Raw genomic sequence first — 24,657 nt, 5'->3', positions numbered from 1 at the left:
GATTTTTGGATGAACGGTACCACTTAATTGATAAGAGCCTGCGCAAGGGGGTGCTCGAACCTGGCACCTCAGTCAAAAGACATAATGTCATAACCAAAACATCCTTAGTTCGATTGTAACCTTATGAGGAGTATTGACTCTTATGATGGATTTAAGTTAGCCCTCGCTTGCCATTTGCATTCAATTTTCCAATGTAGCCTTAAATATGATTGATAACTAAATCTTACGTTGCATTTCGTTTCGATGTCTTAATATTGCTTTCCGTAATCTCGTTGACAAGTGTCAAAGAACTATATGATAATCTCATGAACTTTGAGAGCCTACCTCTAGACACATTCTCGATTTTTTTTTTTTTTTGTGAAGGACAGGTGTTTTATGTTCACCCATTTTAGGCTCAACCAAAATTGTTAGAAATCTTTTCAGTGAAATCATGCACAAACTCTCTTTTATTATTAGAAATTCATCAAAGTAATTACTCGAATGAACCATTTGGTTAAATTCCTTTTTCGATGAATTCGATATGATAAAATATAAATAAATTTACAAGGAGTAGAATCCAAATATAAATAAGTTCAATACTATTTTGAACTAACTTTATTTCCTTGTCGGTTAACGGTAAAATTGAAAGACAATTATTGAGGGGGAGTAATTTGAAAAAACTAATCAATAAGATGTGATTTAGTAAAAAAGCCTATCATTTTAGGTCCCATTTAATTGTCCTTGGTTAACGGATGGGCGAATTTGTGGGGTTAATTGAATACGCTCTTACGAATTCGAGGGGGTAAATTGATAAACTTCCGTGTCGCTGGCCGCCCCCTCTCCGGCTGGAGTGCGACGCCATTACCCCAGACCAGGCCGTTCTCCAGATTCCGATCTAACGTGTAGAATTCGGGGGAAGCGGATGAAGATAGTGACGTACAACGTAAACGGGCTCAGGCAGCGTGTTGCTCAGCACGGCTCCCTCCTTCGCCTTCTCACCTCGCTCGATGCCGACATCATCTGCTTCCAGGTACCTTTGGTTTACCTTCGTATTCTTTCTTTTCTTGCATTCTCTTTATAGGATTCTTCCTTCTAAGTGTTTGTGTTACTATGCAGCTGCTGCGGCAAATCTTAGGTCAAATGATTTATGTTTCGCTTTCTTATGCTGTATGCGTGTTTTATTTTTGTAATTATTGGTGGTATAACTTAATTTTCTGGCTGCGCGAGTATAATGTTGGAACTGGAATCTTATTCTGTCAAATTATAAAGAATAAATTGCATGCTATCTAGTCCGATCAAGAGATGTAATAAATGAAGCCACAGATTTAGCCCATATAAATAAATTATATTAGAGAGAAAAAAATCTGAAGGCTTTTTGGAAGTGCAGAGTTCTAAGGCAAAGATTCGATCAGTTCTTACGAGTTTTATTCTGATAATCTATCCCAAGGATACAGCCAATAGTGAACATCGTAAGAATATTTACACTTAAATTATCGAATAAGAGTAGGGGGTGAAGGAAAGCGGATTGTTGATAATTTTCTTTGTCAGAACTTCTCAATGGTACATCACGACCTGTAGATTAATTCTCCTTTTGTAAGAGCAAATGCATATCTAAAACATCCATTGAATAGAGTTATATCTTTCTCAAAATAACTATTACAATAACAAGAATAACCAAGCCTTTATCCCAATAAACGAGATCAGCTATATGGATCCTCCTATACCATTGGGCTTAATACCCTACTAAATCCTCATTTATAATTAAATGAACTTTATTCTTATTTATCATTGCTAAATAAGTTCTTTTATTCCTCCTTTCTCAATTAATGTGCGTATTTGTTATGCTCTCGCATCACCTGAGACATTTATTAGTCACCTAAGTACATCTTCATATCATCTTAAATGCGTCTCTAAGAGTTTTAGCTCAATAGGAGCAACTTCTACTTTTTCTTTAATATTTTCATTTCTTATTCTCGCATGCCCATACATTTACTTCGACATGCTCGTATGTTCTCATTTTTAAGGTAGTTATTAATAAATAAAAATTTTAAATTAAAATAAAAAGGTATACCCGGTGCACGAAGTTCTTGCCATGCGGGGTCCCAGGGAAGGATCCATTGTACGCAGCCTTACCCTGCTTTTAGCAAGAGGTTGTTTCCATGATTCAAATCCGTGACCTTTTGATCACATGACAACAATTTTACCGTTGCGCCAAGACTCCCCTTCCAAAAATTTTAAATTAAAATAATAATAAAATTTTAATTAATATTTTAAATTTGAAAACACTAATAATCCCTTAGAAAAGTTGAAATTTTAAATTATTGTTCAACATTTAAACTATGTGCTTATTGGGGGATTTTAAAAGTTGGAACCTTTACATACTACTAGATCATCTATTAGAAGGAACCAGGTGAACTAGATATTAAATGCTGCCCATTTTGGCTTTACTTTGATTGGAGTACGTATAGTACAATAATGTATATCACGAGTTGATGCATTAGCAACTGTGTGCAATGCCTTGACTTTTTGGGCGTGGAGAGCCCTATTACAAATGTGTCTAGAGTCACATCTCACAATAATACCTCTTCAAATATTTTTAAGAGTTTTCTAGAAACTTATCCTATACCTCTGCATACAAGTACTTACCATCATATGAAGAATTGAAAGTGGAAGGTCAGTATTTTGGACATTCTGCACAGTAAGTGTTTTTCTTATTTCAAATTTTCTCTTTGTATAATGTACACCTTTGGCCAGCCAGTCACCTTGTTAATATCCATCGAACCTAGTTCAAGAGTTTGCCTATGAAAGAGTTTGGGCTGCCATCGTAAGAAGACTCATTATGGACAAATCCTCAAATGTCTTTCACAAGCCAGCTCTACATAGCCTAATAAGGCCTCATCATGAATCCAACATCTTAATCAAGTATTGGTTTCACACGGCTAGTCCTATTTCTCCTTCAATAAGGGCTCATGTCAAGATCTTAGTGTTATTATTATCTACATTTTCTTTTCTAAAGAATAAAAAAGATTTTAATCCTGCTTTTACCCTTTTATAGGTAATTAACATTCGGGAAATAAAACGTCATTTGCTGCAATATAATCATTGAAAAATGCATCCATGTCACGCATCCACATTTTTCAATATGGAAAAGTTATCATATGCAATAAACCCTGCATTTCAATGACAAAATGCATATATATATTATGTCATGCATCTTTCCTGAATTAAAGTGCATTGTGATTAGGGTGTTTAATTATCTATAATTGGATTGCATCGGCAAGCCCTCCACATTACACTAGCAACCTTATTGTTCTTCAACAATCTAGTAAAATTTGTGAGATTATTAATAAGAAACATGAAGAACTATGATAAAAGGGCACCCCGATGCACGAAGCTCCCGCTAGGTCTCGGGGAAGGATCCATTGTATGCAGTATTACCCTGTTTTTTTGCAAGAGGTTGTTTCTAGGATTCAAACTCGTGACCTTTTGGTCAGCAACAACTTTACCGTTGCGTCAAGGCTCCCCTTCGCATGAAGAACCATGATGAGTGAGTAAAATTACCAAAGAAGAATATTAATTCTATTGTACTTCAAATTGCATATTGATTTTCACTGGATATAGCATGTGTTATTGAATACACTAAGGGTGCATTTGGTTTAAGTTATCATGCATAACTAAGCTTATGGGGAATAAAATATAACCTAATATTCTTTAGCTCAACCCTAGATAATGCGATAACCCAATTTAGCATTTACTGTATTACTCTTAGTTCAATTATAGACACTTTTGCAACTAAATCAATTTAATATTTGATTATTTTTTAAAATAAATTGAATTAATAATATTAATATGAATGATAATAATAAGTTGATAATATATATAATAAATAAATATAATTGATTTCCATACGATTTGGTGGACGAAGTGGTTGCAGCAAAGGGCAGCTATCACAAAAGACTCCCTGCAACATCCTAGATTTGTAGATGTGGCGGTGATCGCCTCCCAGATCTTGGATTGAACGAGGTCATAAAGGCGTAGAGGCAGCCGACAGTCATGGATCTAGTACCGAGGCGTTGGGAAAGGTCAACATGGAGGAAGTGGTGGGCGAATGGAATCACGGAACCAAAACGTCCAAGGTAGGAAGAAGCATACAACTCAAAGTGGAAGCGAGGGAAATCTAGAGGGGCATCGAGGGAATCGATCTCGGCGGCATCAGAAAACCGATAGAGCTTGGAGAGGGCACGAGGGGGCAGATGGTGAGGGCTAGCGGGAGATGTTAAGTTTGTGGAGGGTAATTTTGGAAAAAAAATTGATAGCCTCGGAACCTTAGTGATGTCAGGCAGGATAGCGATTATCCTGTGGCTAACGAGAGGGGAGATTGGAGGAGAACTTAAGAAGAGAGAACGCCAAAAATAAGGGAAACTCGTCGGATTTACTAGAAAAGAAAACTTTGTTAAATAAAAGAGGGATGATTCCTCGTACAAATAGACATGTGTTTATATAGACTCTAGACCCTAAGATAAAGAAAGGAAATAAATCCTAATATATGGACCTCAATTCCAATCCTATAAAGAAAGAAAAGAAATCTTTGAAGCTAATTATAAACATAAATTAAAATTAGTAAAATAGAACGTTATAGACTAATTATGACCCATAATTACCGGGAATACCAAAAATACCTTAAATACCATAAAAATAGAAATTACTAACAAAAGTAATAAAATCTTAGAGGCTCGGTTGAGGGCCTAAAAGGTGGAATTTGGGCTTGAAAATTGGCGGATACGGGTACCCTTGACAAATGTAGATTTTTAAATTCTGCACGCATGACTATCGACAGAACTTGATTTCGAGTCCCGAGTCAAAAGTTATGACCGTTTGAAGTTCAAGGGGTCAAGTTGGGTTGGACCTGCATCACTTAGGCTTTCAAGGTTTTCTGATTTCGGGTTGTATTCCCAAATTGCTTATGTGGCGGGAATCGCTCATTACCTAAACTAAACAAGGTTTTTGTTGATAACCTACCAAGGTTATCAACGATAACCCCCAACCGAATGCACCCTAACTGATTACTCATTTTAATACCAATTGCAAATCTCTTGTACTATAAGCATTGACAAAAATAAATAAATCATGCAACTACTGCAGCATCTACATTTTAAAATAATGCAATAATTAAATTAAAGGTGCAAAATCAAAGTAAAGCACCTTTGACAGCATGCATGACCTTGGTGCTAGATTGAATTGATTAACTAATTAATCCAGCCAATTGATTAACGCGGAAGGCTGCCAATGTTAAAGATTCTAGGTTCTGTTTGCCTTGGATGATAGAAATTGTGTCGCTATCTCCCTTACTGAATTGAAATGTTGCAGTTGTTGGCATTTCTGCGGTGCATTGGTCATGTAGGTGACAGTTGTGGCTCCTTGTTGCACTTTTTGTTCTTTGATGTTCAAAGATAATAATCCAGAGCACCAGACAAAGTTACAAGAGTGCATCACCAACCACCGTGTGTTGTGTAGAATTGCACCTTTGTTGTCTTGTCTCCCTTGTGGAATGCACACACACCCCTTGACTGCCACCTCCATGGATTGGGGAAAATGTCCCATGCCCGCCCAACCCGAAAAAGCCCAACGTTGATTTACCTGCTCCCTTGTGGCAACATGAAGAAGTGCAATGCCTTGGTGGTGCCAGCAGTAAGTAGGCCTTGTACTCGGCTTTGGTATCATAGAATGGCATCAGTTTGGTGGCTCTGTTGCCATCTCAACTTCTTGCTGTGATGTCAAAGGGTGTTGTGACACCACCAGCTTGAGATAACTTTGCATCTTATCTTTCCCAAGGAGTAAGCATAGCACCCTGCCTGTACTTTAAGAAACATTTTATCCATGACAGTTATTAAACTTGTAAGAAAGGAGGTCTTGTATAATATACCAAACTATTTGTTCCTTTTTTTCTTCTGAATTTTGAGCAGAAGAATTAATGTAATATCATCACTTCTCAAAAATCCTAACTGCACCTTGGAAACAGATCATTCATTTCACTCTAAAATTATGTTATGACATCTTTGTTGTTGATAATTTACTTGAAAGTAATCATACTAGTGCTAGATGAATCAATACTATTGGATTGTCACACTAAAAAGTAACTCATACTTAACAATATTTAGTTACTATTATAGAATTGTTGTATGAATTTAGGGTTTAGATGAACTCTGCCCATGACGAACTAGTGGTCTCAAGCCCAGATAAGAAGAGGGTTGCATTAGGTAGTCAGTCAACGTTAAACTATGACAAATATTAAATGAATGGATCCATTAAACTATTGTGCTAATGTTAGGTTGTTTCCTGGAAAGAACATGTTGTAGGATCCGACTGTAATGTCTCAGCAAGGATCGCTAGATCTCCAAAATTCGAGTATAGTGATAAATATGCAAGAGTTTGCGTTGCAGTGTCTGGCGTAACGTACTAGCACCATTATATCTTCATAAGAACTTGGGTGTAGTGTTAAATAGGTAAGAGTTCTTATACCATAGGTTGGATAAGAATAAAAATTATAGAAAAACTAATAGTTTAAGATTTGGAACATGGAATATAGAAACCCTCATTGGTAAAGTAATGGAGATAGTATATATTATGATTAGGGGAAGAATTAGTATTTTGTGTGTACAAAAGACAAAATGGGTAGCGAGAAGGCAAAGATGATAGAGAACTCGAGTTTTAAGTTATGGTACACATGAAAGGAAAGAGTAAAATAAGAAATGGATGGGTATTTTTTAGATAGTTCGTTAAAGGATAAATTATAGGAGTAGTTAGAAAGGGGATAGTATTATAACTTTCAAGATAGTAGTGGCGAAAGAAACTATGAACGTAATTAGCATATATATGTACCTTAAGTAGGATTAGATGAAAAATACCAAATCAAAGTTTTAGGACACCCTAGATGAAATATTATAAAACATTCCACTAAATGAAATGATTTTAATAGGAGGTGATCTAAATGACCATGTCGGAGTGAAAAATGAGGAATATGAGAGGGTGCATGAGCTTATGGGTTTGGAACAAGAAATAAATAAGGAAAAACTATATTGGATTTTGCGATAGCATATGACCTTCTACTAGCTAATACAGAAGAATACTTGATCACATTCAAAAGTGGGAATAACAAATCACAAATTAACTTTCTTATGGTTAGGAAGAGGGATAAAAAGATTTGTAAATATTGCAAGGTTAACCCTGGAGAAAGCTTAACTGTCAACATAGGTTAGTAGTGTTGGATATACACCCCAATCTTAGTATCAATAGAAGAAAAATATACACGACTCCAAGAATTAAGTGGTGAAAGTGAAAAGATTTGAAGCAAACATATTTAAGAAGAAGGTGAGTACAAACATTAGGTGAAATATACGATGACTCTAATACGTCGTGGGATAGGATGATATTAAAGTTAAAAATAGTAACCAAGAGTGTACTCGGCATACATTATCAAATAAGAAATCCTGGTGATGGAATGAGAAAGTATTGGCAAAAGTAAATGAAAAAACAAACCGCCTATAAGGAATTATATATTTGTAAAACTGAAGAAAACTTAAAAAAAATATACAATAGTTAAGAAATAGACTAAAAAATATGAAGTAATGAATAAAACTTTTGAACGGTTATATCAAAAATTGGATACAAAAGAGGGAAAAGAGATATTTATAGAATAGTTAAAGTGAAAGAGAAGAAGACAAGTCCAAACAAGATATATTAAAAATGAATGCAATAGGGTACTTCATCAACTTTTTAAGTAGGTCAAATGAGTATAGAAATGTAAAATTTTATCGTAGAATTCAAACTTTAGAAGTAGAATTAAATGAGATGTAAAATGGTAAAGTCGTTGGACTATATGATATTCTGATAAAGGTATGGAAGTGCCTCGGGAAATATGATATTAAATGATTTATAAAATTATTTAACATGATATTTAAAAAAAAAATGTAGAGAGTAAGTACTCTAGTTCCTATATATAAAAAAAGAGAGACGTGCAAAATTGTGCCAACTATAGAGGTATTAAATTAATGAGTCATACTATAAAATTTTGATAAAGAGTAATAAAAAAAATTTGAGACCGCGGTGACCGAAAATCAATTTGGGTCCATGCCTAGAAAGTCGACAATAGAAGTTATATATCTTCTCAACAAAAGCAAAATCAAGATCTGCACATGATATTCATTAGAAAAAGCTTATGATAAAGTTTGAAATTATATAGAGAATTTTAGAAAAGAGTGGTATTAGCATAACATATATTGAACTAATTAAGGATATGTATGAGGATGTAATGACCAGAGTGAAGACTTCAGACGGATTAACTGAAACATTTCCAATAAAGATAGGATTACATCAAGAATTAGCTCTAAGTCTATATTATTTTACACTAATCATGAACGAACTCACTGCACATTCAAAGCACAGTATCATGGTGCTTATGTTTACAAATGATATTGTTTTGGTAGATGTGACATGTGAAGTAGTAAATACTAAACTAGAATCTTGGCAGGAAATACTAGAAGTGAAAGATTTTAGGCTTAATAGAGTAAACACAGAATATATAGAATTTAAATGTAGCAATATTAGACGTCATGAAACAATTGTTAAGATAGGAAATGACGAGTTGTCTGCAACTAATAGCTTTAATATTTACGATCATTTTTGTAAAATGATGGAGGGATTGAGAGAAATGTCTTACATAGAATACAAGCAGAATGGTTAAAATGGAGGAGGGCGTCAAATGTTTTATGTGATCGTAAAGCTAAAGCAACTCTAAAACTTAAAGGAAAGTTCTACAAAATGGTGGTTAGACCTGCTATGTTATATGACGCTGAATGTTGGGTTATGACTCGAGCACATGAGCAGAAGATGAGAGTTGCAAAGATGAGGATGTTAAGGTAAATGTGTGGATATACAAGAATGGATAGAATAAGAAATGAAAGTATTAGGAAGAAAGTCGGAGTTACATCTATTAAGGGAAAATTTCGAGAGATACATTTAAAATGGTACGGATATGTACTTAAACAATCAATAAATATTCTGGTTAGGCGATGTGAAACTATGACAAATACACACATCAAACCAGGAAGATGAAGACAAAAAAAAAATTTGGTTAGTAATAATAAAATAAGATAAAATTTATTTAAGTATAGATGATAATATAGTAGGGGATAGATCCCAATGGCGTAGAAGGATCCATATAGCCGACCCCACCTAGTGGGATAAGGCTTCGTTATTGTTGTTCTATGAATTTAACTAGTGAATTATTTTGCTAAAGAAATACAGAATACACGCATCTACTCTTTGACTTTAAGTAGTAAACAAACAGAAGTGGAATAATAAAAAACAAATATCAAGACAGAATGTTAGGATTCCAGAAGTAAAAAATAGAGAAACATATAGAATTTTATTAGGTTTAACACAAATGGAACAACAAAGAACACTCAAATTTGGTAAAGAAACTCTCTCAACCTGCCAAAGTTGATGCTTTCTTCTGATAATAATTCTCAGACCTTCCACAAACCAGAAAACTATCAATCCTTTTACCCCCACACATTTAGGTAACTAACTCTAAGACATGCTAACACAACTACCACACTAATATAACTAACTCTAAAACCTAATAATTACTTGCAAGATATCTTCCTATATATTAGTTTTGTTTAGACCCCTTTTTGTTTTGTTCCTCCTAGAATATACAAGCCATGTTTTGGCCTTGTTTCCCCCATGATGAAGATTAAACCAATGAATGGTGGTGCCTTCCATACTTACATGTGCCAACTTGACCTTAACTTCATCAAAAGTATTTTGGACTTCAAAATAAATATCAGTCCAGGTAATCCATGCTACTAGATTCCGACCATCAAACAGACATCCTATACTTGTCCAATTGATCACCTTGTTGTTCTTGAGGCTCAGATTGAAAGGACTTATCAGCAGAAGTGGATGCTTCCTTCAATGGTGCTGCTTCAATGCTTGTTCCTAACTATTTACCGATCTCTAGTAAAAGAGACCATGTCGCTGCATTTTAGACATCAATCACTGCATACTCCCCCTCATTTCCTCTATTTTCCTTCTTGGATCGCCATCCTCTCTTTCAAAACATGAATCTTAGCCCACATCTTTGACATTCCTTCTAAGCATACAAGCCCTCTTAGATTCAGCAGGTCGGATTAATATTATGATTCCAGAAGTCAAAATAGAGAAACACACAGAATTTTATTAAGTTTAACACAAATAGTACAACCCACCTAGTGGGAAAAGGCTTGGTTGTTGTTGTTGCTGTTGTAACACAAATAGTACAACAATGAACACTCAAATCTAGTAAAGAAACTCTCTCAACCAGCCAGAATCGATGCCCTCTTCTAATAATAATTCTCAGACCTTCCATAAACTAGAAAAATACCAATCCTCACCCCTCTAACTTCACACATACTTATAACCACACACATTTAGGTAACTAACTCTAAACCATGCTAACATAACTACCACACAGATGAAACCGACTCTAAAGCATAATACTTGCTTGCAATATAACTTCCTATGCATTAGTTATGTTCAAGCAGATTTTTGTTTTGTTCCTCCTAGAATATACAAGACAGGATTTGGGCTTGTTTCCCCCATGATCCAACACTTGGCTTACATTTGGAACTTGGTTCCTATGATAGAATATCACCTTCATCAATAATATTTCTGGACCACATTTTCGTTATCTCAAAATCGGTAATTTTCTTTGCCTTAAGATCGTTGGAACCAAATTTAGATTCTATTAAATTATAAAGAATAAAATTGCATGCAACCCATTTTGATTAAGAGAGATAATAAATCAAGCCACAAATTTAATGGATATAAATAAGAAATATTAGAGAAAAAAGAATCCGGAGGCAAGCCGAAGTGCATAGTCCTAAGGCATAGAATTTATTACTGCAAGTTTGATTCTGATCTTCTATCCGAGAATACATCATGATATTAAATTGACTATCCTTTTCTATAGAGAGTAAATGTCTCTTTAATCTATCCCTTGAATATTCAGTGGGATTGCATCTTTCTAAGAGATGTGATCTTTTAGTACTAAAAAAATTCAAAATTAAAACTATAAAAAATAAAACGTGAATTATATGTTTATTTTTAGTTTTTGTAATCAAAACTCCCAACATATAATTTGAAAACAACCGGACATTGAGAAAGTTCAATTAGATATTTTCTTGCCATGGCCTTCTTAAGAGATGTGTGCACTGAGAATGAATTTGCTAATGAATCTGGCACTAAAAGTGCAAAAAACGTCCAATGACTTTGAAAATGATTCCAAGAAGATTACAAAGTTTCAGGGGCATTTGACACAATGTTTAGACATTGTCAATGAAAAAAGTTCACTTAATTAATTGTATCCACTATCACTGGTCATTTAAGGGACACAAAAAGCAGTCGTGGTCATTTAGAAAGCATTTAGGATGCAATTTGAGTGATTAATAATGGATTCTTGTAATGTGTGTTCTTGGTCAATCATGATCTCTCCTGCCATATTGTGTAAGCCTCACAATTTGGCTCAGCATCCTGACACTCAAAATGAGAAGACTTTAATGATGATACAAGAAGCACATCTGATTGCTTGCTTTGCCAGATGTTAATCTTAGAGTACATATTCAGCTTCTACTTCTGTGTAGTCATGCTTAAGGCACTCTCTTCAAGACTAAATATTCAGCAATGACTAGGAGGAAGTTCTTGACTCTTCGTAGAACATGGAGCATAAAAATCTCAAGGAAAAAAACCTATCATCTTGTAGTAAAAATGCTAAAATACTTGCCAAGTCTAATATCAGGCATCATCTACTTGACTGTTTCACCCCAATGATAGAGAATAATAAGAAATTTTGATTTCTTCAGTTATAAAGGGAAAGATTATTATTATTTTTTTCAAATGTAATTTTATAGTCTGAGAAAGAATCTATGGAAATCAATTTCCTAGCATGGTAGTTAGTGCCTATCAAATATTTTGATAAGTTACTGATAATTTTAGAGGTAAACACATGACTTTGTGAAAAATATTTGTCTGTCTGTTTAAATAGGCAAACTGTTAGATGATTCTTTCATGCAGTTTCAGATAAAACAATAGTGAACGTTCATAAATACATAATTATTTATTTAGTCATGGTTTAATACTGTGTGAACTGATATCTACATGCTATATATATATATATATTTATATATATATCACTGTAATTTAAATGCATGCTTAGAAAAACAGAATTTTCAGGAAGTCACTGCAATAAAATTTCTTGCTAAAAAATTATTGGTTGACAGAATTCTACCAGCCATATTATACACACTTGGAGCCACAAATTTGTTGTTTTAACTTTAACTAAAAATGAACAATATAGTGTTTTTAGAAATCTTTTATTTTTTTTTTTGGAGCCATAAATTAGGTAAGGGTGCTAGCAAGATTGTAACACTGTATAATCAATGAAAAATCTATTTCAACACTTATTACCCATAGGACTCTTTTTTCTTGGTATGTCTGCACTGTACAAAAGTATACTTTAGTTGACTGCGTTTGCTTCTCAATATACTGATACAATTGTATCCTTAATACTCTTTCTTGATTATAATGTTCTTTTGATTAGCTTTAGCATATCTACTGGTAACATAAAAGGTGAAGATTACTATCAGTTTTACTTGACTGCATTTGCTTCTTACTATACCAATGCTATTATATACTTATTGTCTTAGGTTTATATTGTTTTTCTATTAGATTTAGAAAATCTGCTGGTTACGTATAAGGTGAAGATTACCAGTTGACTCTATAATCTGGAATCTCTTCACCAAGTTAACTAGATTCTCTGTGGCAGGAAACGAAGTTATCAAGACGTGAGTTATCTGTAGATCTAACCATGGCAGAGGGGTATGAAGCTTTTGTTTCTTGCACTCGTACTTCTAAAAGAGGACGTTTGGGCTATTCTGGTAAGATCTTACATGTTATATTAATCTAGATATTTATTCAGTATCCTAGAAATTACCGTCTAATATCTAGTTTAGTTTATGATGATATCTCATAATATCTTATGGGAAAAAATCAAAAGGGTCCCTCTTTTTTCGTTATCTTCAAGAGGATGCCCTATTTTGAAAAAAATATCAAACAGGCTCGTCATCATATTTTTCATCCCTAAAATACTTATATTCCAGTACTGTTGTAGCAACTTTGGCCAAAACTCCTACAACTAGCCAAAGCTGCTCCAAGCAATTTTGGTCAACTACTCCAAAAATTGTAGCAGTTTTGTCAAAAGCTGCTCCACGTTGCAGCACTTTTATGCGCCAATAATATAAGATTAATTTTGACAAGTTGGACTAGTTTTAACAAAATTAGAGTTTTTATCAATATTTGAGCCATTTTGACCAATGTTGAAACAAGCTTAAAATTACTCAAAGTAATTTTAAGCATGCTGTAGCACATTTGATCAAAGTTGCTACAATAGTGTGTTGGAACAAGTATTTTGAAATGGAAAAACAGGATGGACACCCTTTTGATATTTTCTGAAAAAGGGTGCCCTTTTGATGATAACGAAAATAAGGGACACCTTTTTGATTTTTGCCCATATCTTATGGTCTACTAAGATGTGAGACACTTGCAGGAATTTATAATGTTGTGAATATGAAGGATAATCATTTCACTTGAACTCCTTCATTGTCAAGGAAGTCCTAGTTTATTATAGATAATTGTGTGCTCCGTAGGTTGACAAGACTGCTATAAAACTAATCATACTTTGCGGAAAGTATAGCAGAGTTTGAGAATGCTATGATAATATGTGAGGTTATTGATAGGATAAAATTAAAAAAGTGTCCAAAATTTATATTGCTGCAATAGATTATAAAATGAGAGAAAATTAAAATAGCTATAGATTTTGTAGTTACACAAGTCGAATTGATTGGAGTTGAAGATCTGCTGATTAAAGGAAGCACTGTTGGGATGTAACTAAAAGTGATTTAAGAAGTTCAAATGTTCCTTGTGATGTACATCATGTACTTTTGTATAGAGTTCAATGGAAAGATGAGTTCTATACAGCCCACACCAAATACTAGGGATACACACAGCTTATTGTTGTTCTCACCTATTTGGTCATAAAATCTAAGCTGTTGACTAGATAAGTATTCTCTTCAATCAAATTCAGTTTGTTCATCTGCTGCCATATTTTAATTTTCCTTTTCTGATCCATATTATTCAGTTAACTGTTTTCTAGTTGTCGTTCTTTTCTTTTTTAAACAAGGAAGGAACTGTTTTTACGGCTATATTCACCAATTTCCTAGAGCTTAGCCTACATACCTTGTGCTATCGACATATGCAAATCTTTTCTAGTTTATCTCCTTAATAGAATTTAGAAATTTTCAGTATATCACTCTTCACCATATGACGTCATGTCATTCTCACCTATTTATATGTCTGCTACATGGATCTTCTCTTTCCATACTCGGCATGATTGTATCAAAAGTAATATTTAGATCAATTAATTACTTTTCATTACATTTACTAAATTTAGAATACATTTCAAAAGGTTTGTTACTTCATCAATATCCTTCAAGATACAGATTTCTCACACAGAACTCCTTTGGTCAGTACATATTATTTTTTGAGACAAAACCACTGCTAACCTTAGCTTAATTTACTTGAATGCCAACAACTTGTAACAATGTATTGACAGTTTTATGTATTTCTTTAAGATCATATATAATAATAGTAGTGGTAAATACATTAGGTTTTCAAATATTGGATGCATATTCTAGTTACAAAAGAATGAAACTATTTAATAATATTATTCTGAAAGTCTATAAGAGAGTGCATGTTGTACTAGTACCTTGGTTGTGGAGTTGTATTGTCTTAATTAATTAAAGTTTCAACTAATAGATTATTCCAGTTACATGAGTGAGATAATTTATTAGTATTCTGAAAGTATACAAAAACAACAACTTAAACAATGCATTTATAGCAAGGTTTAAACTCTCGAGCAGTATTGAAGTTTTGGCCTTTGACCGGAACGATATTGTTTTGGGATCGTGCAAACGTTTGGATGTATGGCGTCGGCAATATATTGGAGTTGAAGAAAAAAGATGTAACATAGGAAGGATATTGACGGTGCTGAGCATGGTTTTAAATCTTGTACCATGCCGAACGAAACAGTCACATATCATTTTGGTAATTTATTGAAATTTAATACCACTTAACACAAACAATGTCTCTTTTCTCCTTCAAGTCTTCAATCTCCAATCTCCAATCTCCAATCTCCAATCTGTCACTGACACCATACATCGGAGCATCGGCATGATACAATATCTATTTGGTCAAAGACCAAAACTATGGCACAGTTTGAGATGTCGAACCTTAATACCGAGTGGTATTGAGTTTCAGGGATTTATTGGGCCGATACATTTAGACTATTTCATCCGGCATGGTAGGAGATTTCAAACCAAGATTTATAGTTTTATCTATTTATTTATGATCAGATAATAATACCTGTGGTAAATACTTTAGGTTTTTAAATATTCAACGCATTTTCCAGTTACAAATGAGTGAAACTATTTTAAGAATATTATTCTGAAAGTATATAGAAGTGCATGTTTTACTGGTAGTTTGGCTGTGGAGTGGTATTGCTGTAACTAATTAGGGCTTCAAATACTAGATGCATATTCAGTTACATAAGTGAAACTAATTTAATACTATTATTCTGAAGGTATATAGACTTGCAAGTTGTGCTAATAGTTTCTGTTTGATTGTGAAGGGGTATTGCTGTAACTAATTATACAACTTCTAGATTAGACTAGGGACATGCATTCAAATATTTGCTTTGACACAATAAGAAAAAATAAAATATTTTTTTGTTAAAATCTAATGTTTGTGAAATGCTATTTGGGTAGCTGTTATTTCTTTGTTTGGTCATTCTTCTAGCCTCATGTGTATGTGTAGCATTAGTGGGTGAGTTATGTTTTGCATTGTCAAATTGGTTGGCAACACAGCAGATGAGAAAAGACTTATCCTCTCTCTGACTTCCTCATTTTCTGCTATTATTTTTTCTGTAAAAACAATAGAACTAATAATATGCAAGGATTATATATCTGATTATATAATTCAATTAAAGACATGAAGTTGGCTACCTCCAATTGATTTAGATCGATCCTTGTTATTTCTAGTATTTTCATGAGAAACTTGCAGATATTGAATCAGTGAATAATCCTGATTCCTGATATGGTCCAAATCTATTGTATTCTATGGCTGTTTTTCCATTCTTTTATTCTCCATCTCTGCATCTCACAATTATATCTTATAAATTGCAGCTATGATCAATGTTTCATTTCCCAGATTTGTTGAGGCTGTAAAATAGCCATCTTTAACTGAACCATTTTCCACAACTCCAGCTCCTTTTAATGCTTGACAATCTTTTAGGTGTTGCTACATTTTGCCGGGTGAGATCAGCATTTTCCAGTAAGGAGGTAGCATTACCAGTGGAAGCAGAAGAAGGGTTTACCGGTCTTCTTGAATGTTCAAAGAAGAGGGATATACCCACAGATTTATTGCTTGAAGCACCAATTGAGGAACAAAAACTTGAGATCACACAGGAGGATTTGTTAAAAGTGGATAATGAGGGTCGTTGTATAATCACTGATCATGGACATTTTGGTAAGATAATTCCCCACTGCTTACACGTGTAATAAGTCAACAAGCCAATAGATAAGGAAATTGCACAAAATACCTGTTCACTCATGACCATCATAAACTTCATTTCAAGTCTTGTATTACCTTATCATGTTTTTTGTTTGAAATATCATCCCAAACTTTCAGTTTTATTTATTTAACATTAACAAACCTTCCTTTGCAACTTCTTGATGCAGTACTTTTTAATATATATGGCCCACGAGCTGAACATGATGATGAGGAAAGATGCCGCTTTAAATTTATTTTCTTCAAGATCTTACAGGTAGTTACTTTCTCTCTTCTCCCTTCTGATATTTAATTATGGTTCAGCAACTTGTAAAACTTGTTGGTTCAATGTTAAATTTTTATACTAATTTGCAACTTCCTTACCTATTGCCACCAGATGTGTAAGTGAGTGTTTTTCATCGAACTGAATGCTCATGCTTGTCATACTCGTTGCTACAAATTGACAAGGTTGATAACTTAATTTTCAGGACATTATGGATTCCCATTTTCTTCATGTTACCTACTAATATTAGCAGTGGTTATTTATGAAAGTGTCATATATTACTCAGAACTACTTGATGTTATTTTGTTCTCAGTTATATTCTGATATAATTATTTCATTTAAACTCCTGGGTTATTTTTCTAAGAAGTTCAAATGTATTGTAGAGAAGATGGGATTTTCTCCTTAATGAGGGAAAGAGAATATTTGTTGTTGGAGATCTTAATATTGCTCCCACTGCGATAGATAGATGTGATGCAGGTCCAGAGTTTGAAAAGAACTTGTAAGTTGCATGTGCAATCACAATATTCCTGACTGCATGAGAATTGAAAGCTCAAGTGCCTTTGAGATTTTATTTTATTTCATAAGATGATTCAGCAAGTGTGATAAAAATGTCACTGAACCAAGTTTTTTACCTTAAAAAGAACACAAATATTTTACCCTAAAAATATAACACTAGTTTAACTTTGGATTATGTAGGAAAAGGTTGTTGGTGCCCTTAAGGGATAGAGGAGTACAACTAGAATAGATGTTTTTTGTTGTGAGAGTACCGATAAGATATCATTTAGAACACCAAAGATATTTTCTCAAAACTGCAAGCATCTCAAAATAATGAATTAGGTTAGTTCTTTTGCAGTTAATGCAATTAGGTTTGGGTTAAATAAATAACTTCTTTGTCTAAGAAAGTGACTATTTATGGACCCAAAACCAGTAATACTTGTGAGAGATATTGTTAGTGTATACATCACATTCATAGATCACTAGATATATCGTGGCTTGAAATCTCGTATCGTGCAAAACGACCGAAACGTATCATTCCGGCAAATTACCGAAATTCAATAGCACTTGGCAACAAACTTCAAAATCTCAAGCCATATAGTTTCGACCTTTGACCAACGTTATTGATTCAATGTCGTGCCGACACTCCAATGCATTAAAGGTTCAAGGAAGAAAGATAGTAGTATCAAGTTTGGGTAATTTATTAGAATGATACATTTCGCCCAACATGGTATGAGATTTAAAACCATCATCAGCACAGACATAGTTCCTTCCTATGCTTCATCTCCTTCCTCCAACCTCCAATCCACTACTGAAATCATGCATCGAAATATCGACATGATACAGAAACAGCTTGTATGGCTTGAGATTTTGAACCTTGAGATATATCACTTTCATATAGCTAGGTTCTGACAGTCTAACTTGTTTAATTTAAATAGCAATCAAGTAAAGCTAGACGTAATTGATCTTAGCTGATTTCACCTCTGTGTTACATTATATAACCTAGAATCTTATGATCAAGGGCTAAGAAGAGCACCTTCATTGTGTATATTGAGCAAACAAAAAACATGTATTCTAGTTATACTGTTTTGTGTACTTTCTCAGGTTTCGGAAATGGCTACGGTCTTTGCTGCGAGAGTATGGAGGCCAATTTTTTGATGCTTTTAGGTCAAAAAATCCCGGAAGGTATGATCCTGTTTCATCATAATCTCTATTCCAAATAACTTGTAAAGTTGTCTTGGGCCCTGGGACGGGTTGGTTGGGGCGCTGGGGCGAGCGTATTCGCCTTTTGCCACTTGTAAAGTTGTCTTGACATTGATTTTTTACCTTGTGGTTCATAAATATGCTTCCACTTGTAATCATTTCATCTAGCTCTAAACTTTTACAAGCCTGCGATTGTAGAATATTTTATTGTTGAAAAACATTGGTTATGTCATCTGAATTTTGTTTTAAACTCATTTTGTATTCTAAATTAATTGGAACTTGTCAGTGACGGTTTGCTGTTAACGTAATTCTTCATACTAAAATTCTCCTTGATAAAAAGGTTTTAGAATCTTAAGTTGTATAATATACTTTTTGAGTTTCCATTCCTATTCCATGATTTCCATCATATAGTTCATACAAATATCATTCTATCAAATGTTTTCATTTGTAGTTGGAAACATATATCTGCCAAGTGCTTAGGTGAATCCTTTTGCTTAGATTCAAGTATGTCACAAGGAGGCCCCCACGGGTGTGGTGCAATAGTAAAGCACTTGGGGGAACATATAAGAAAACCAGAGTTCAAATCCCAATAGGAATGAATATTCTAGAGGTTGGCCTCTAAGTATGCATAAGCTGGGTTTTTGGATTTACCCGGTAAGAGAACCGGGAGGAAGGTTGTCTACCTCCAGGATTAGTAGAGCAAAGCCCGGACACCTAGATTATTATTTTTTTTAAAAAAAAGTATGTCATAAGGAGAATACAACTTGACAAAACTAATGCGCTTAAATGGACATGGATTCTGCAATGAAAAAATTATCTGCAGAATCTTCTAAAGGCAATGACATATTGGACTTCAAACTCATGCATGATTTGCTACTTTGCTGGTTGTACTTGCTTATAGGTAGGCAGGTTGATTGGAAGTCCCTAAGGCCTGGCATGCGACTGACATGGAATAACATCACCTCAACAACTTAACATCCAGTATTCAACGAAAAGGAAAAAAGGCTCTTTAGGAGACAAACTGATTAATCACTTTACTGAGAACTTCGACTCAGTGGATAAATACTGTTGCATTCCTTTTACTCTGCTTGCTTTATCCATGAATGCACTTAATATGGGTGTTTTTTGTTTGCAAAACAAATATTTATTTATTATATACCAATTCTCTTTTCAATGTAATCTAGTCAATTATACCTTTATTTTGATGGTGAGATTCTGTTCTTGAATTTAGGAGGTTACTTATAGGAGATTGAATAATGCACTTAATGTTTTAAACATAATTCAACACTGTCAGTGACAACATTCAACAATTGCGTTAAGATCTTTTAGGGATAACTGGTCATTAATTACGAGCTAGTGTCTTGACTCCAACCAGTTATGAGCTAATAATGATAAAGACTCAAGGTGGCACTTGCAGTGATTTTGAATAAACATAGTTGACACATGGAAAGAAGGGGAGCCTTGACGCAACGGTAAAGTTGTTGCCATGTGACCAAAAGGTCACAGGTTCGAATCCTGGAAACAGCCTCTTGTAAAAAGCAGGGTAAGGCTGCGTACAATGGATCCTTCCCCGGGACCCCGCATGGCGGGAGCTTCGTGCACCGGGCTGTCCTTTTTTTTTATAGTTGACACATGGAAACATCTTATTTTAGCTCAAACTGTCAGATTTTACACTGGGAAGGAAAGTTATTGTTCAGGTAATACTGTTTATGAATGTTTTTTGTGAACTTAGCAGAAAAACAAACAGAAAAAGACCCATGTTCATGACATTGTTTGACAGTTTCCCCCGACCTATCAAAACTTTCCACCTTTTCCATCTGAATTTCAGACATAGACCACAATTGATTCATTGACAATAACTCAGGTATTATTAGAGTGAGTTTTTGTTATATGCAAAATCTATCAACAAGCTTACCTAGATATTGCATTGGAAGTTCTGCGAATTCTACTATTTTCAAATAATGGTATTCACTTTGAACACGCAAAACCCCAGAAGAGTGAACAATCTGTAACAATTTGGTGTTTCATTTTTTTTTTATTGGTGTCTAGTCATCCACCAACTATACCAATCAACACTTTCTTTACTCTTGGCACCGTATACATCAACGCCATCGTCCAGCAGAGGAGACAATCTATAGAAATTTGCTATGGGTGTCATTTTATTGATTGCTCAAGTCCTCACCCACCACCTATGCTAATCTACCCCAACTTCCTTGAGTCTTGTCATGAGACCTCCACTCCATAGCCATCCTTGTTTTAGAACACCCAAACTAATGCAAGTTATTGACCATTGCACTTGAGTGTGTCATGGGAGAAATTTATGGCCCTTGCAGCATTTGAAGAAAGAAACACTTTTCGTGTGCCTTTGTAAGTTTGATTTATGTGTTGGTGGAAACTGTGATGGGATGAGTTTGAGTTTGAAATTTAGAATTCCCAGAAAAATGTTTGGGTGACAGTATGGCTTGATTATGGACCCTTTATGGCATATAAATAGTGATGGTATTAATGGGCTATAAGATGTTAGGAGTGGTAGTGTCATGTTGGTTAATTGTTGTCATGCTAAACTGTACATTCCATAGTGGTAGGTATCTATTGTACTAAGTATCAGTGTACACTGTGCTAATGTTTTCTGAAGGTGCCAACATATGGCTAGTCATGAGTCATGACAGAAAGATATATTCAGCATATCCTTTCTTCCAATGCCCATTCCATTAAACTATCTTGTCTTATATTCTCTAACCTACTCGCCTCCTCTCTTTCTCATGGCTTTATCTGTCATATTTCATGCAACAGATAATGACCATTAAGTGATTACTTTTCTTTTTTACTTTGATTATTCTTGTTATCCTTGGCTTTTCAATAGCCAGCAGTAGCTTACACACTGTCTACTACAGAAAAGAAGCATACACTTGCTTCTCACCACGTATTGGAGCCGAGGAATTCAACTATGGCTCTAGGATTGACCATATTCTTATTGCTGGGTCGTGTTTGCATCAGAAGCATGATATTGAAGGACATAACTTCTTAAGCTGCCATGTTGAAGCCTGTGATATTATGAGTCAGTTTAGAAGAGGAAATTGTAGGAATGTTCCAAGGTAAAGAATATAGATCAAGATTTTACTGACTTCTTATTATTTTTTTGTATATATCTATTTTGATTATTACTATTTACAGGTGGAGAGGAGGGAGAAACATTAAATTAGAAGGTTCAGATCATGTTCCTGTTCATGTTATATTGAGAGATATACCTGATCTTCCATTACACAACACTCCATCTTTGGCCGTCAGATATATTCCTGAAGTCCGTGGTTGGCAACAATCTATAGGTGTTCACACAATTTCAGTTGATCTTGCCCTAAAATCTTTGAAATTACTTCCATCTTTGTTTGAGGAATTTACATGGATAGATATTCTCATGCAGGAAAGTTCTCTAGTACTGAATTTTGTTTTTTTCATCTACCATGGTGCATTCTCTTTGCTAATCCTTTTTACTGAGCTACAAATTTCTAGCTTTTGTGCATTTCAGGACATTTGTATTTAACAGGGATATTTCGTATCCTTGAAAAATGCTCTTAAGGGCTTCAAGTAAGTTAATCAACTTCAACAATTTGTGTTTGAATGAATCATAGAGAGGCCAAACATATATTAGGTCAAAGCTGAGATATGAATCATATATTTTCCCTTGAAGTACTTGTTTGACTCATTGAGTACACTAGTACTCCATGATAGGACCCTCTATTTTGAACATCTGCCCACATGTTTAAACTTTCCATGATTCTCAAAACATTGGATTTTTAAGGTTCCTTGCACAGTTCTTATTTGGCATCTATCTATTTTCTCCAGTTTCCTTCTTGGTGAAAGGGCAAGTAACACGTCATTGCTTGCCAAGCGACTCGTCGAATGACAACAATACAAGAGCAGGTCACGAAGAATGTGTAATAAGAAGTGAAGGCTGTAGCTTAACCACTGAGCAGGAATTCATTGCCACATCTCAGGACTCTCCAGATCCTAGCATTTCCAAATTGAAACTAATACAAAAACCCTATACAAGTCTAAACAACGATTCTGGTCTTACTGCTTCTCAGAAGAGTATTATGTCATCAGAAGTTGAAAAGAGAGAGTACGTGTCTGGTTCCACCACAAGCATGAAGAAAAGGACAAGACATAGTACATGTTCTCAGCTTACTTTGAAATCTTTTTTTAAACAACCCAAGACTGTTGGAACATGTGATGATGATTCTTTGAGGGGTGATGCAACATCTCAAAATTTTTATTCAGAGAAAGATGCGGAGGAGGTATCTCAGATGATGGAACAGGAAGTTAATCAAGATCTACAGAACAATTGTGAAATGAGTGCGACGAGTGTAAACACATATGATGATGATTCAGAGATATCCTTTCCTTGTGAGAGGGAGAGCAACAGTTCTGCAGTAATAGAGTGGCAGAAAATTCAGCAGAAGATGAAGATGACTTTGCCAATCTGCAAAGGACATGGTGAACCTTGTGTAGCAAGATCGGTGAAAAGGGAAGGCCCCAATAGAGGTCGTCTCTTCTATGTTTGTGCTCGTGCCCAGGTTCTCAAACATCACTATATATGTTTATCTTTCTTTTAGTTGCTATTTGATTTTCCTTTTTCAGCAAAAAGCCACATATATAGCATGATGGTAAGAACAGAGACCCACTTTGTGGTATAACATCTCAATAGATAATGAAGCTAAAATGTTCCCTCAGTTAATTTAAAAACCTCTAAAGTCTTAACTTTTAGTGGTTATGAAGTCGCCAACAATTGGTATCTTCATGCACTGAAATAATGAACATACTAATCTCTTTTTCCTTTGCCTTTTCTGCTTTGGCAATTTGAATTGATTGAGATTGATTCGGTTTGAAACTATATGTGATTGTCAAACCAATGTTCTGACATATCAAGTAATTACCTTTTTTTGTGCTTTTGTCTTGATACAAAAATTAATTTTGTTCTTCTAGGGACCTGCTTCTAATCCAGAAGCAAACTGTGGTTACTTCCAATGGGGTTCTTCAAAATCTAAGAAGGCCAAGTAAATTGCTTCAGTTTCATGACTACTTATCTAATTGATCACTTGATCCTTTCACTTGTTAAGCACAGTAAGTGTTATTCTTGACACTAAATGCTGTGTGCTTTATAAGAACTTGACAAAATTTTCAGTTTCCCTGATCATTTGATGCTGTTATTCATCTTTGTAATTATATCAATGGTATCTCCTGTTGAGCACTTGCAGAATCCAGATATATATATACAGATAATTATATTAACCTGCTTATCCCCAATTGCAAAGACTAATTGACAAAAGATACCAAGTCATCACAAAAGATTAAGAGCCTCATCTTTGTAGAGCAAAAGATTCTTGGCTCGGTGGTTTGTCATTGCCAGTGGCGATTATGCAGTCGACAAGCGATTGATAGACTTGGTTATTCACAGCTGGTAGTGTTTAGTTGCACCAATAAAGCTTTTTACTTACCAAGTAGTGTCATTTTTGTTAAATTTGTTTCCTTTGGTGTATTGGTGATGGGCAGTTATTTTATTTCTGACAGAACTGAAGAGGTAACTTGCTTTTAATTTAATTTGTTGGCGTCAAGGCAGCAGAATGCAATTACTAGCCTCTCGGACCATCAGTTGTGCCCATAAGAATGCCTATGATGTAGCTACAGAATGCAACTGCTTCATGGATGATCCCATGATCCCATTGGGGGGGGGGGGGCCTTCTTTGCATAATGATAGGATATCTTTTATAGCAGCAACAAAGCAAAAGAATTTAGCTTTGGATCAAAGGAATGAGTGGAGAGGATAGGAAGGAGCAATGCAAATAAGGAAACCGAGTTCTAAAGATTTAGATTTTTGAAGAGTTTGTTTTGATCTTTTTAGAAGAGTAAACTTTATAGATGTTTTGTAAGTTCATAATTATTTTATTTAAGATTTTTGTGGAAGTGGCATCTAATTTGATAAGTTGATTTTTTTTTTCTAA

At 34.5% G+C, this 24,657-nt stretch overlaps 1 protein-coding gene across 1 annotated transcript; it reads left to right on the top strand.

Annotated features, from left to right (window-relative positions):
* The first annotated feature begins 739 nt into the window (after nucleotides 1–739).
* LOC122038371 (DNA-(apurinic or apyrimidinic site) endonuclease 2-like) lies at nucleotides 740–24,657 on the top strand. The gene is made up of 12 exons (XM_042598091.1): nucleotides 740–1,009; nucleotides 12,842–12,953; nucleotides 16,423–16,656; nucleotides 16,869–16,954; nucleotides 17,344–17,459; nucleotides 18,560–18,640; nucleotides 21,553–21,753; nucleotides 21,833–21,984; nucleotides 22,502–23,232; nucleotides 23,642–23,779; nucleotides 23,914–24,116; nucleotides 24,227–24,657. Exons 1-10 carry the CDS (start codon nucleotides 902–904, stop codon nucleotides 23,714–23,716), a joined length of 1,896 nt encoding a protein of 631 aa, XP_042454025.1. The 5' UTR covers nucleotides 740–901; the 3' UTR covers nucleotides 23,717–23,779; nucleotides 23,914–24,116; nucleotides 24,227–24,657.

The sequence above is a fragment of the Zingiber officinale genome, chromosome 1A (genome assembly GCF_018446385.1).
Source record: "Zingiber officinale cultivar Zhangliang chromosome 1A, Zo_v1.1, whole genome shotgun sequence".
Lineage (NCBI taxonomy): Eukaryota > Viridiplantae > Streptophyta > Magnoliopsida > Zingiberales > Zingiberaceae > Zingiber > Zingiber officinale.
The sequence above is the reverse complement of the archived record's forward strand: the minus strand, read 5'-3'. Positions and strand labels throughout refer to the sequence as shown.